The sequence below is a fragment of the Telopea speciosissima genome, chromosome 8 (genome assembly GCF_018873765.1).
Source record: "Telopea speciosissima isolate NSW1024214 ecotype Mountain lineage chromosome 8, Tspe_v1, whole genome shotgun sequence".
Classification (NCBI taxonomy): Eukaryota; Viridiplantae; Streptophyta; class Magnoliopsida; order Proteales; family Proteaceae; genus Telopea; species Telopea speciosissima.
This window is the reverse complement of record NC_057923.1, coordinates 49,784,897-49,799,758: the sequence shown is the minus strand read 5'-3', so window position 1 is coordinate 49,799,758 and position 14,862 is coordinate 49,784,897. Positions and strand designations below refer to the sequence as shown.

General features: G+C 42.7%; 1 protein-coding gene across 2 annotated transcripts in view; it reads right to left on the bottom strand.

The window, feature by feature from the left end:
- Nucleotides 1–1,028: 1,028 nt before the first annotated feature.
- LOC122671254 (phosphoinositide phospholipase C 2-like) overlaps nt 1,029–14,862 on the bottom strand; it is a 46,290-nt gene continuing 32,456 nt past the window's right edge. For both annotated transcript variants that reach the window (XM_043868378.1, XM_043868379.1), the window contains exons 6-9: nt 4,639–4,756; nt 2,749–2,901; nt 2,570–2,656; nt 1,029–1,410 (exon numbers count right to left, since the gene is read on the bottom strand). In XM_043868378.1, the coding sequence (XP_043724313.1) occupies nt 1,117–1,410; nt 2,570–2,656; nt 2,749–2,901; nt 4,639–4,756 (652 nt within the window). In that variant the 3' untranslated portion in view covers nt 1,029–1,116. The remainder of the gene's footprint in view (nt 1,411–2,569; nt 2,657–2,748; nt 2,902–4,638; nt 4,757–14,862) is intronic.

Genomic DNA, 14,862 nt, shown 5'->3' with positions numbered 1-14,862 from the left:
GATATGGATTCGGCTGAATTGAATCAGATCAGGCACTTTTATCCTTTTCTTTTTCCGGTGAAGATACTGATGCAAATTTTTTATTTTTTAAACTATTTTGTCCTCTATTTCGATTCCACGGATACAATATCGATCAAGTATCAGTATCAGCTACAACAGATCCAATCCTGATACCTAAAACCATGGTCCCGCAGGGAATCAAAGGAGTGATGGTCAATCCTCAATACTATTGGGCATGCCATCCAAATTCTTCTTGTCACCTCACACAAAAATGAAACATGGCAGCTGATTCTCAGCACTCCCGGACAGAAAACTACCTCCCTAAAGATAAAATTGTAAAAACAGTGTCTTGAGTTTTGTCATTTCTTCAAATCTACAATGACATGAACTCTTCATCATAGACTTGAGCTAACTGTTGTCTCGCAATCTACTTGGTAGGCTCCTGAGATGGAGTTTATAGACACCAAAACAGTGATAGGAGCATTCGACAAGAACACAAGAGATGTCAATGGGCTTTGCTTAGAGAAGCTTTTGAAGGCAGCATCCCTTCTTGTGACAATGAAGCATCTGCTACAAGAGAGACATTACAGTACAAATTGCAATGAGGACGGCTAAGTTCTTAAATTTGAGCTTCATGTATGTGAATAGGCTGAGTCCATGGAGCCTCCTTGAAATCGTGTGTGGGAGGGTTACTCTTCATTCTGGTCTCTTGTATGGTGACTTACTGATGTACTGTTTGCTAGTGCTGTAATGAAGCGTAATTCTCATTATCCACCTCACCTGTGATTGTCATTAATCCAAACCCAAACCAAAACCTACACCAAACCACCCCCCCCCCCCAACCAAAAAAACAAAGCAGAAAAGTGAAACACAGATAGCACTGAATGAAGATTTAGAGGACCCAAAAAAAAAAAAAAAAACATCCTTCTTTTGCAATACACAACACTCGAGTACTGATGCAAACAAGTACCTTTGTAGTGGCTAATGAATATACAATATATACAAAACATACCCATCCAAAAAAAAACCCCCCCCAAAAAAAAAACAATACATACACAACATAGCATGGTCATGGCATTATCACACCCAACCTTTGAAAACATCACAGGAGAGATCTCAAGCAAACTCAAAGTGCATAAGAAGCTTTACATTGTTGTACTTCTCTCCCTTGCGGTTATGAAGTGGAACTGCTCGGATCCCTGTCCTCAACTCTGACACGGGTAAACATGTTTGGCCCCCAAAGTCATCTTTCTCAGTCATGTCATACTCGTGCACTTCAATTCGAAGCAAAGCCAGCTCTGGAACAGTCAAAGGGAATTCAAACTCCTCATCCCAAGTTGGTGTCCAATCATCCTCGATTGTCTTTGTCTTCTTCATTGTTGTATCAGCCGGGACCCCAGCAATCCCAACCTGCAGGCAGATGATCAGCCTCCTAAACTTTCTATGTATAGTTTCACAAATTAAGCTAGTTTGGCAGTTCATTTAAGTAAAAATGTATATCCACCAGGCCTATGTACTGGTGATGGTGGTACATATGCTTGAGAGAAGCCACCATTGTATTGGTACAACAAGGGATATTGTTTTATAGGCAAGAGTATTAATTTTTACTGGAGTGTTTCTGACAACATAAAGAATATTATGAAGTGGTTGATTTGGACTTTCATTCCATGCTAATTTCGGCAGGAAAGATACCACGGATGATACCAATCAAATAGTGGGCCCATCCGTATTATTTATCAATGCTACCAAATGACCACAAACCAATGAATCTAACTTCTCTCTTGCCCAATCTTAAAACACATTTCAAATGGACAATGCATCTCAGAATGTTATACTGCACCCTTTTCTTTAATAGGCAAAACATGTTTTGAGTTAGCACTTGCACTCATAGACTATGCTAATCATGTACCGGCACAACTTTCGCCCTTCAGAGATGCCAAAGACCTAGGGCACTGACAGCACTTTATAACATACACATCCTGAAACATGGAATAAGAGTTTCCAAAAAAAAAAAAAACACCAGACAGTCTAAAATCATTTTCAGCATAAAACGTAAACAGGAAAAACTAATGGTTGAAATAAATAAAGCAAGATCTGAACAATGTCAAAAAATTTTAAAAAAATAAAGAAATCAATCAAGAAAGATCAATAAATGAAACTCAGTCACCACCATATCAGTCTTTTTTTTTTTTTTTTTTTTTTTGGGGGGGGAGGGAAGGGAGAGAAAGAGCAGGGTCAGAGTGGGGGCTGTGTAGGAGAAGGAAGAAAACCCTAATCCTGTGTTATAGGACCCATGTTCTAAAACCATACATAAATTAGGGTTGATAAACGGATTCGAGAGGATTACATTAAAAAAAAAGAGGCGGATTGGAAGGGTAACATTATAAGAAAATTACATTTCAAATACTAATGGAGATTATGATGAGAAACTAGAACAGGCATGCAACTCGGAAGAGTGTATAGTGTTTAGTTGGAGTAATCAAAGACAACTCATTGAAACAAACAGACATAAAGACCCACTTGGCAAAAGATCCAAGTTTCTAACCAACACAACATTACATAATCTTACCCTAGTATAAAAGTCCGGAGGGGAGTATATATCAAAATGAGTGTGAGGAAAATCCATATACCATCCGTCCCCCATATATACTTTCACCTGTTTAGCAACAATAGCACTCAAATCAGATCAGCTAAGTGGGAAAGAATAAGGGACACAAATTTCAAAAACCCAATCAAGTTTTGACTCACCTTCAAGGTTTTCTTAACTGGCAACTTTACTTTAGGATCGAAAACCTCATTATTCGGACCAGCTTTTAATAGAAAATCAGGTTTTTTTACATAGCCACAGCCTCCATTTGCTCTGAACATTCCATGCATCAACCAGAGTGACCTGCCATATCCCTGTGAAGAAAATCCCCACATTGGTGGGCACATGCAAATTTAGAAGCAATCATTTCTCCAGGCTGAAACCAATGGAAGGTAAGGATGAAGAATAGACCAAGATTTTCTCATTTCAATCCAGGAGATTGTCTTCCATTTTGTTTTTTTTTTGGTTGAGGAGTGCTAAAATTATCAAGCCCAAGGGGCAAAGAGAATTAGTTATTACTTGATATTGATGATTGTATTATACCACTTGGCATTATGACAAGTCTTAGAAATAATAATTGCAATAGTACATGAGAGAGCAATCCGACTGTTTAGAGAGTTTCCTAGGTTGTGTCACAGTATCATCGACCAAAATGCTCATCTGCTAAAAAAGATACTCTGCTTACCTATATCACCTGAATAAGAGGATGGCATCAATCTGGAATCTTAAAATTTAAATGGCAAGCACATGCAGCTCATATTCCACAGTGTCCAGGTAACAGAAATTTTTAGCTCCAGTAACCTCGTTAGGGAGGAAGGATTTTGCAGTTTTTTTTCTGGTTAATATGCATCCTAGGTCTCGTAAGGAATTTCTCCACTCATGACAATAGAGCCCAATATTTTGATTCAACTGCACTGGAAACCTATTGTCCGAAAACTCCCAATGCCAAACATGTAGCATGCCATCATGATAGGTCTACCAACATAGCATTACTGTATACAACAACTAGACCGCTAATGCTATCCGGTAGAATGCTGCCCAACCTCATTGACACTTCTGGAAACACCAAACATGCATTCTAATTTGTAATTGCAAGGTCCCATAATACCCAGATGCTATAATTGTATAGCTGATCATTGGCTGTCATGAATCTCGAGAGTCGAGACATGATCAATCAGTGCCAAAAGAAAAGGCTTTAGTAGAAATCCATCAGAGTATAAATTAATCAGATAGATGTGAAGGGACTGGAAGACCATAACAATGATAGACAGGAATTGCAAAACAACAACAACAAACTCGGCCTTATCCCAACTTAATGGGGTTGGCTACATGTGGATCCAAACAAAACAAAGTAGAGAAAACAGAGTTCTGACCAAAAAAGGGAAAGAAAAGATGGGAAAAGAGGGATGGGGAAAGAGATGAGAAATGAAAAAAGAAAAAAAAAGACAAATGAAAAAGGGGAAATAAATAGAAAAATGAAAAATGGAAGATGAAAGATAGTAAGAGAAAGAGGCACAGCCCAACACGTCGGGAGAAACTCAGCTAAATGGGGTTTGCGACATGGATCCTTGCCCTCCAATAGACTCTGTCCGAGGTCATATTTGGTACAAGACCTAGACTATGCATGTCCTTCCTCATCACTTCTCCTATGGTCATTTTAGGTCTACCCCTAGCTTTTTAGCGCCTTCAATCGGAATCATATCACTCCTCCTTACTGGGGCGTCCCTAGGCCTCCGTTGAATATGACCATACCACCTTAAACGACTCTCTCGGAGCTTCTCATGAGAGAGTCGGTTAAGGTGGTATGGTCATATTCACCGAAGGCCTAGGGACGCCCAGTCAGGAATTGCATTGTGCAATATACCATATGAAACTCTTTTTGTACATGTGGTCATCCCATAACATATAACACAATCTCAGGAGACAAGTCAGGAATGAAAGTTAGGACTGTGCACACCATCATCTAATAACATAGCATGTCAAAATACAATTTTTTTTTTAATTTTTAAAAATCTAGTTCAAAAGAGGAGGGGGGGGGGGAGTTATCTAACCTGCATATTAAAGGCCACCATTTGAGCTCCATGCATCCACGCAATTAGTGGATTATAATTTGACGAATTAACACGTATACCCTTTGGGTATACTCTCAGAATATTCTGCTGGGTGAACCTAGAACAGTCCAGTCATTGCAATACTTAGTACCACAAACATTCAACTAAAGTAATAAAACTGCAGTTATAGAAGTTGAAACATGATTCGTATTGAAAATCAAACAATATAAAACCCAATCCCATAAAACTTGAAGAGGTAGACCATAAGGTGGTATACAGCAAATGCAAGTAGATAGTAATGTTGAACTGGAAGATTTCCAAGGCCACATAGTCACCATAGATGATTGTAATCATTGACACATGTAAGCATTCTAAAAGAGAATATAATGGATGTAACAATGAGAAGTGTAAGGGTATTCCGGTCTTTCTCTCATGAAGTTGGAACATATCACATATGATATAAAATCTCTCCAAAATAGCAGGTTGCAATCGGTCTCACATGTGATATCAAATCTTCACAAGAATAGTAAGTTAGAATCGTCCAAGTATGGCAAGTTAGGATTGGCTCCACATGTGATATAGAATGTAATATCTCTAGGTGTAGTTTCCATATTTTATGTGAGTCATTACCATAGATGGTGATCATGTAATTGTATCTCTATATATTCTCCTATTGAGAGGAGATCAAATTAATGCAATGAAATCAAAGTTTGAACTCCAACATGGTAATCAGAGCCTCAACTCCAACGAGCTTCTCTATTCTCTAAATTTTTTTTTTCAATTACGGAAGGAGCTCTCTCTTCTATGGTGGTTGGGGCACTCTCCTCCTCTACCGAGGTGCCCAACCTTCCCTCCTTCCCCAACGCACATCACTATATCTCTATCAAATTAACTTCAAAGAATTTTCTTTATTGGCAAACTCAAGTGGAGCCGTTTCTAGATGGATTAGGCCTCTTTGGTCATGTCGATGGCACCCTCACCTGTCCAACCGAGCCATCTGCAGCAACTCACTGGCGTCGGCAGGACTCCATGATACGAAGTCTTCTCCTTGCATCTCTTTCCGATGAGGTGTTCTCTTTGGGGCTTGGCAAACGAACTAGCAGAGACATATGGACCACACTTTCTACTGCTTTCTCCGCTCCTTTAGAGAGCCGTATTATGTCCTTGTCTATGGCCCTTCAAGACCTGGAACAAAAGCCGGATGAGTCAATTTCACAGTTCTTACAGCGAGCGAAAGCAATTGCTGCAGAGCTTGCTGCCTCGGGACAACCTCTGCGTCCCACCCAGTTCAACTTGCATATTTTTAGAGGATTAAAGCCTGACTTCCGTCCAATGGTTTCTTCTCTCCTTACTCGGACGGATCCTATTGAATATGATGACTTGCACGCGATGCTTCTCAGCCATGAGTTCCTCAATGGATCGTTCTTAAGCAAGCTGGCCATCTGCGAATAATGCTCAACGAACTGCTTCACCTTCTGACTCTGTTTCAGCCCCGGCTAACCGCGGTGGACGTGGTGGCCACTCTTATGGTCGTTTCTGGTGCACTATTTGTAGGCGCACAAACCATAGCACCAATCGATGCTTCTAAAGGCAGCAACAACCCTACTCCAACCCCATGAACCAACCCTATCACCCATCTAGCCAATTTCCCATGGCCAATTATTCCTATTCCACCACTGTCCCTCCATACCCACAACCCAACCCACCATTGCTGCCTACACCACCGAACAATAATTCCCTACCTTGGTATCCCGATTCCGGTGCTACACATCACGTGGCACCTGATCTTCATGGGTTCTCTCAGTACGATGATTATAATGGTACGGATCAGCTTCATGTTGGTGATGGTAAGGGGTTGCACATCTCTCATCTTGGTCATTCTTCCATTCCTACTCCATCCAATCGTTCTTTGTCTTTACATAATATTCTTCATGTTCCTGACATTAATAAAAGGCTTCTTTCTGTTCATAAATTTGCAAAGGATAATAATGTCTATTTTGAGTTTCACCCGTCTCACTTTCTTGTGAAGGATCAGGTCACCAAGTCAATACTGCTGTCCGGACCAAGTAAGGGAGGTCTCTATGAGCTTTCTGTGTCTTCTTCTCCTTCTGCAAACACTGCCTTTTCCAGTTCTCTTGATCTCTGGCATCGTCGTCTGGGTCATCCGCATGAGCGCCTTTTACGCTTTATGCTTCATTCTAATAATTTGCACTTTGTTTCTTCTCGTTTGAATTCTTTGTGTAGTGCATGCTAGTTGGGAAAAGCTAGTAGATTGACATTACCTGTTACTGGCAGCCGTAGTTTATTTCCTTTAGATCTTGTCTTTAGTGATGTTTGGGGGCCTTCTCCCACTGCTTCTTGTAATGGACACAGATATTATATTATTTTTATTGATGATCATTCCAAATATATCTGGTTTTACCCCCTTGTGCGCAAATCTGATGTGTTCAATGTTTTTATGCACTTTAAATCCAAGGTTGAACGTATTTTTGAACGCAAAGTTAAATCTATCTAGACCGATTGAGGTGGGGAATTTCGTACCCTTCCAAAATTTTTCCAGCAATTGGGTATTACACATCGGTTATCTGCACCCCACACCCATGAACAGCAAGGGAGTGTTGAGCGCCGTCACCATCACATAGTTGAGACAGGGCTTACACTCCTTGCACAGAGTGGTGTTCCTCAGTTATATTGGCATTTTGCTTTTGAAACGGCTGTCTTTCTCATCAACCGAATGCCGTCCTCAGTCATAAATTCTCTTTCTCCATATCAGTTGGTTTATCATAGGGTACCTGATTACAAATTTTTCCGTGTTTTTGGGTGCCATTGTTTTCCTCATCTCCGTCCTTATAACAGTCATAAGATGGATTTTCGTTCTGCTCCTTGTGTTTTTTTGGGTTATAGTACATTTCATTATGCTTACCGTTGTTTCAATCCTTCTACAGGCAAATTCATTATTGCCCGGCATGTTCGTTTTGATGAACAAGTTTTTCCTTTCACTGAGTCTATTCTTGGTGCACCACCTGCAGCTTCTTCTTCTTCTTTGCCGTGGGGAGTAGCACATGTTCGTGTATCTTCCATTGGTGCACCCTTACCACACCACAACACCATACCATCACCTATACCGCTGCCACCATCACCTAATCCATCTCCACAGCCCAGCCCAATCATAGCATCACAAAACCGTTCTCCACAGCCCAGCCCACCTACATCACCACCGAGCTCATCTCCCCGGCCAAGCCCGTCACCACCAGCCTCACCGCCTTCCCCCCTGCCAAATACCGACCTCTTCAGGACATCTATGCTTCCACTGGCCGTATTACTCATCGATCTGGTGCTTATATTGCTACTACTGATTCTAATGCTTTGGTTGAGCCTACTTGTTACACGCAGGCCTCGAAGAGTGCGGAATGGCGAACAGCAATGTCCGAGGAGTTTAATGCATTATTGAAGAATGGCACATGGAAATTGGTACCCCCTGCATCCCACCAAAATTTAACAGGGTGCAAGTGGGTATTCCGGATCAAGAGGAAGGCGGATGGGAGCTTAGAACGTTATAAGGCAAGGCTGGTTGCGAAGGGGTTCCATCAACAGCAGGGGCTTGACTATGGGGAAACGTTCAGCCCAGTAGTCAAGCCCACAACCATTCGCAGTGTTATCTCCATAGCCGTATCGCAGGGTTGGCAGATATGTCAGTTGGACGTCCACAATGCCTTTCTTCATGGCCGCCTTGAAGAGGAGGTGTACATGACACAACCTCCAGGTTTTGTTGATCCCAATCGACCTAACCATGTCTGCAAGCTTGAGCGTTCGCTTTATGGTCTCAAGCAGGCACCAAGAGAGTGGTTCCAACGTCTTACCGAATTTTTTATTCAGCTTGGATTTGTGGGGTCCAAGATAGATACATCTCTTTTTGTTCTTCGTCAAGGACGCCAGGTTTGCTATATTTTAATTTATGTGGATGATATTTTGATTACAGGCAATGATCAGGCTGAAGTTCGCTCTCTTCTTCAACAGCTTTCTACTGAGTTCTCAATAAAGGATTTGGGCCTGTTACACTTTTTCTTAGGGATTGAAGTGCAGCCCCATTCAAAAAGGGTTGCTATTGTGTCAGGCGCGTTATATTTCTGATTTGCTACATAGAGCTGGAATGGATAACTGCAAATCTGTGTCAACACCCATGTCCAGCACTAAGATCCCATCTGACTCAAGGGGTGCAGCCATGCCGAATCCCACTGAGTATCGTTCCATCGTTGAGGCACTTCAGTATGTGACCCTGACACACCCTGATGTGGCTTTCTCGGTGAACAGGGCGTGTCAATACATGCACTCACCCACGGTTGAGCACTGGCAATTGGTTAAGCGCATCCTGCATTATTTAAAGGATATGTGGACACATGGACTTTTGTTTGCAAGGTGTTCCTCATACTCTCTACAGGCCTTCTCTGATGCAGACTGGGCTGGGGATAGCACTGATCGCAAGTCCACTGGCGGCTTTGCTATTTTTCTTGGAAATAATCTTATATCTTGGACATCAAGAAAACAACGCACCGTGGCGCACTCATCCACTGAGGCGGAGTACAAATCGCTGGCTGATGCAGCAGCCGAGCTTATTTGGTTAGAATCTCTCTTCTGCGAGCTGGGGTTTCCATTGAAAGGTCCACCGATCCTATGGTGTGACAACATAGGGGCTACTTATCTCTCTGCGAACCCGGTTTTCCATGCTCGCACGAAGCATGTGGAAATCGATTTCCACTTCGTGCGAGACCGGGTTGCCAAACGCCAGCTCCAAGTGCAATTTATTTCTACCAAGGACCAGCTGGCCGACACGTTCACTAAGCCTTTGGGTACTGCCCGATTCAAGTTTATTTGAGACAAGCTGAAGATTCGCGTGCCGGAATCTCCACCTTGAGGGGGTGTGTTAAGGGTATTCTGGTCTTTCTCTCATGAAGTTGGAACATATCACATATGAAATAAAATCTCTCCAACATAGCAAGTTGCAATCGGTCTCACATGTGATATCAAATCTTCACAAGAATAGTAAGTTAGAATCGTCCAAGTATGGCAAGTTAGGATTGGCTCCACATGTGATATAGAATGTAATATCTCTAGGTGTAGTTTCCATATTTTATGTGAGTCATTACCATATATGGTGATCATGTAATTGTATCTCTATATATTCTCCTATTGAGAGGAGATCTAATTAATGCAATGAAATCAAAGTTTGAACTCTAACAAGAAGTAATTTGATCTAATGTTAATTTGTGGTTATTTAGAATTATACGTTCCAACCCCTTGGACATGCACAGCACCAGCCATTAGTTGAAGGAATGGAAGGGATTAATGTGAGAGAAGAAGGTAAGGAGAGGAGGAAGAAGAAGAAGCGTGCGTACAATGCCTTGGGGAGAGAATCGATTTCTCTCCCTATATTGACTTACTTGCTTATATTATGAGAAATTACATACATACTCCCCATGCTAACATAAGGTAGCCTACGGAGGTAAAAGGTAAAAACACAATATAAGATAATAACAAAGTACCCTTGTTACATGAAGTCTACACATTCCCTCAAGCTGGAGAATAAATGCCATACATTCCCAGCTTGCACATAAGGTTACTGAACTGGTTAGAGATGAGCCCTTTGGTGAAGATATCAACCAATTGGTCGTCTGTCTTCACAAAAGGAGTGCAGATGTAGCCAAAGTCAATTTTCTTCCTAATGAAATATCAATCCACCTCAATATGCTTTGGTCATGTTGCAAGGGGATTGTGAACAATACTTAGAGCAGCCTTGTTATCACAATGGAACCGCACATATGTCTCTCAGTATCAAACCCCAACTCTTGGACCAACCTTCACAACCATAGGGGTTCACATACTCCATGAGCCATGGCTCTAAATTCTGCCCCTGCACTTGATTTAGCCACAACAGACTGTTTTTTGCTCCTCCATATGAACCAGGTGTCCACCCACAAATATGCAATAGCCTGATGTAGACTTTATGTAAAAAACAGAGCCTGCCCAATCAGCATCAGTATAGCCTTCAATCCTCAAATGGTTGTGCCTGGCGTATAATCCTTTTCCTAGAGTAGACTTCAAGTATCTGAGAATGTGATGTACAACATCCAAATGCCCACTCTTGGGGGCATGCATAAACTGACTCACTGCCCCAACAACATAAATGATATCTTGGCAAGGAATAGAGGAAAATATCATCTTTTCTATTAACCTCCAGTATTTTCCTGCATCGATTAAGGGAGGTCCATAGTCTTCACTTAACTTGTGATTTTGGTCAATAGGTGAGTTTGCTGGTTTACAGTCCAACATTCCTGTTTCTTTCAACAAATCCAACAAAAACTTTCTTTGACAGATATTTATCCCCTTCTGTGACCTTGACACTTCAATTCTCCCAGAAATATTTCAAGGGTCCAAAGTCCTTGATCTCAAACTGTTGGGCTAGTAAGATTTCAGTTTTTTTTATCTCCTCCCAGTCATTTCCAGTTACCACAATGTCATCCGCAGAAACAATGAGAGTTGTGATGGTACCGTTCCCTTGCCGGGTAAATAGAGTATGATTCGCCTAACATTGAGTGTGTCCATTTTTTAGAATAGCTTGTGTCAGGGCTGCAACAGGGTCAGGTTGGGTCGGGCTTTTTAAAACCCCAGCCCAACCTTGAGTCCCCTTAGCTGGGCCCAGGCCCGACCCAACCCTGACTCAGGGCCTGGAAAATCCAACCTTGACCCGCCCCCAAGGTCGGGCCCGGGCTGACCCTAATTGGCCCTGATCATAGAGTGGGGGAAAGGAGAGATGCATGGACTAGACTGAGTTGGGCTGGGTCGGGGAGAAAATTATCAGTTTTACATAAACTATTAGATATAATAAAATATTGTATTACTTACTATCTTCATATATAATATATTACATAACAAAATATGTGTGACATTTATAGTTTATAATATATACAGTATATCAATATATATTTTATAGTATAACTTAGAATAGGGTTGGGTTGGGCCGGGCCAGGCTCAGCCCGAGGCCTCAACCATAGCCCGACCCAACCTTGACTCAGGGCCAGATATTTCCAGCCCTGACCCGCCCTCAGGGCCAAGTATCTCAGCCCAGGCCTTGTTCGGGCTCAGGGCGGATTCGGGCCGACAAGGCCAAACTTGCACCCCTAGCTTGTGTAAATCTTTCAAACCAAACCTTCGGAGACTGCTTGAGGCCATATAGAGGTTTCTTCAGAAGACAACTTCCCTTAAGCTGAAGGAAACTTGGGCTATGTTTGATGTAGACAAGCTCATGTTTGGCAAGCAATCTGCTAGAAATAAGCTTAAGAAGACGGTTGGTTCACTTGGCCAATAGGTGAACCAACCCATTGGGCCAACCTTTTTGGGCTGGGAGTTGCTGGGTCTCTCAAACCCAGATTGTGGGGGACAAAATAGTCTTTTTTTTACAAGCTGGCTGATGGGTATCTTAGAGGTGGGGACCACATGACTTCAAACCTTGCAAAGATTCTCCAAAGGGGCCCACAAAGAAAGAGAGAGTCGGCTGCACTTCTATAAGACTTGAAGATTTTATTTTAGTTTCTATTTTTGATTTTAGTATCATAGTCAAGTGGACTTTTTATTTCAATTATTTTCCAATTCAATTCAGTACTTGTAAAACAAATCTCAGCCATATAGGAGACTGCTATTTTTATTCCTTTCTATTTTGACTGACTGCTTGAGTTCTATTTATTTGTAACAGCCCATAGAGGCTCCCCACGATTTTAATGAAGTTGATATGAGATTGCTTTGTGCAAATTTGATTGTCCTATTGTGAGGATGAAGGGCTGAGAGGCCTGGCTGAGAGAGCCGACCTCCTTATCCCCCTTATCTATCTTCTTCTATCTCTTCTCCTGTCCTACTCGATCTCCTCTTGTGCTGCTGCTACCTGTGACTGCTACAAGTGCTGATTCGATCCCCTTGAAGACCTGATTCGATCCGTCAATTGAAGATAAAGAGTTCCTGTTGTTACTCTTGTTTGTTCCAGTTCTTCATTATCTTCCTATGGAATCAGTTGGTTTCATCACAAGGAGGCAATAATCACTCCTGCGATTCCAGTTCTGCCAAGTTTTGCTGCAGATTTCAGGCTTGCATATCTCCACAATCAGCCACTGATATCAGTAAAGATTTGGAGGACAGAATCACACCATCAAGTACTACACTCGATCCCTGGTTTGCAAGTTCTCCCCTAATCATCTCTTTTGGGGTCTTTCATATCTCACAAGTTAGCCATTAGAATTGATTGAAATTTTCAGCAAAGATTCTTCTCATTGCCTATTCCACACAATCAGGCTTTGTAGCCCATTGCCACTGCTAGTTTGCTCAGATCTGTTTACTATTGAAGGATGATTCAGTGACCCAGATACACTAGAGTGTCTAGGTTCATTTTGCACATGTTGCACATGCTGATTTATCTTTCATATTTGTAATAATATTTGATTATAAATAAAGAGGTGGCCTCTGTCTTCTTGACAAGCCAAATTCTAATCCCACTTTGATATTCAACTTGGTATCAGAGCGAAAAGCCCTAATTTTTTTTTGTTTTCTTTCCGCCACTGCCGTCAATAGAGCTCCACCACTAATCTTGAGGCTTTGGCCTCTCCGCATCAAACATGGTTGATTGAACATGCGCCATTGCATGTCGCACCACGTCTGATAGCCACAAACAGCCACTGGCCGGTGCTCCCGCACCACCATTACTACTGCCCACTGCCGCCGGTGTATAGGGCTCCTACCCTCCTTACCGTGACGTTTTCAGGGCCCCGGCTCTCTGTTCGTCGCAGGCCCACGGACTACCGCCTCCTGTACTTCACCGACAAGGGCCTCCTGCCCTTCTGCTTCAGCAACAAGGCCTCCCGCCCCTCTGTCACACTACCAGGGACCTCTCGCCCCCTTTTCCCTTAACCAACAGGGGCTCCTACCTCCTCTGCTTCAACAACAGGGTCTCCCACACCCTCTATCGCACCTCCGAGGACTTGTTGCATTCTGCTCGGTATTTCTTGACATTAGGGTGTCAAGAAAAGCCGTATCTCACTCCATCTCATGGTGGACGAAAGTGATGTTAATGACTCCATAGGAGAAATTAGAGGTAGTGAGGTGAGTAGTCGGGACTCATGGCCATAACCTTTCTCTGAAACCGGGTCCAACCAAGTTGAATGGGACTAACTATATCGCATGGTCACGTGCATGCCTTTTGATTATTCGTGGAAATCACTTTTTGGGGTATTTGACTGCGAACACCCTTATGCCCTTTAGTGGTGCTGCTAAAACTACTTGGCTTGCTAATGATGCCTTGGTGATGTCCTTTCTCCTAAACTCCATGGAGCCCCAACTGAGTGCTACCTTTGTTCTACTCAACACTACACAGGAACTATGGGAAGCTGTCCAACAAACTTATGCTCAAACCAGCATCTACGCTCAAATTTATGAGCTCCGCCGTCAGGTTCGGGAAACCACTCAGAAGGATATGTCCCTTACCTCCTATTATGCTGCCTAGACTGCACTTTGGCAACCGTTGGATTTTTATCATCCTATTCCCATGGTGTGTGTTGTCGACATTGCTACCTTTTAGAAGGAGCGTGAGATGGAGAGAGTTTATGATTTTCTCACAAGCATAAACCCGGAATATGACCAGATTTGAGCACAAATTCTGGAACGGGACAAGTTTCCCACTCTTCTACAAGCATATAATATTCTGCAACATGAGGACCATCATCGCTTTGTAATGCTGCCACCTACTATGCCTCCTCACTTTGCCCTAGTATCTACACCTACCTCTGGGGAATCTATTGCTCGTAAGGCCTCCATTGGTACTCGAGAACCAGTTAAATGTGATTATTGTGCAAGCCTCGGCATACTCAAGAAACATGTTGGAAGCTCCACGGTCGCCCCAAAGGAGGGGGAAAGTGGTGGGAAATAGGGTCTACTCAACCTCAGGCGAATCTGGCTGAACCTCCGAAGCTCCTTCCACTGGATTGCCTGCACCTGCATCTGGCTCTACAACTCCCTTCTCGGTAGATCAGCTATTGGCACTTCAACGCATGATGTCCCACCTGGGGTCCCCGCCTGCCCCTTCCCCTTCCCCTACTTCCAATCTAGCTCAGTCAGGTATTTTCCATGTTTCCTCTGGTTCTAGTTCCTTTTGGCTTCTTGACTCTGGAGCCTCAGACCACATGACTG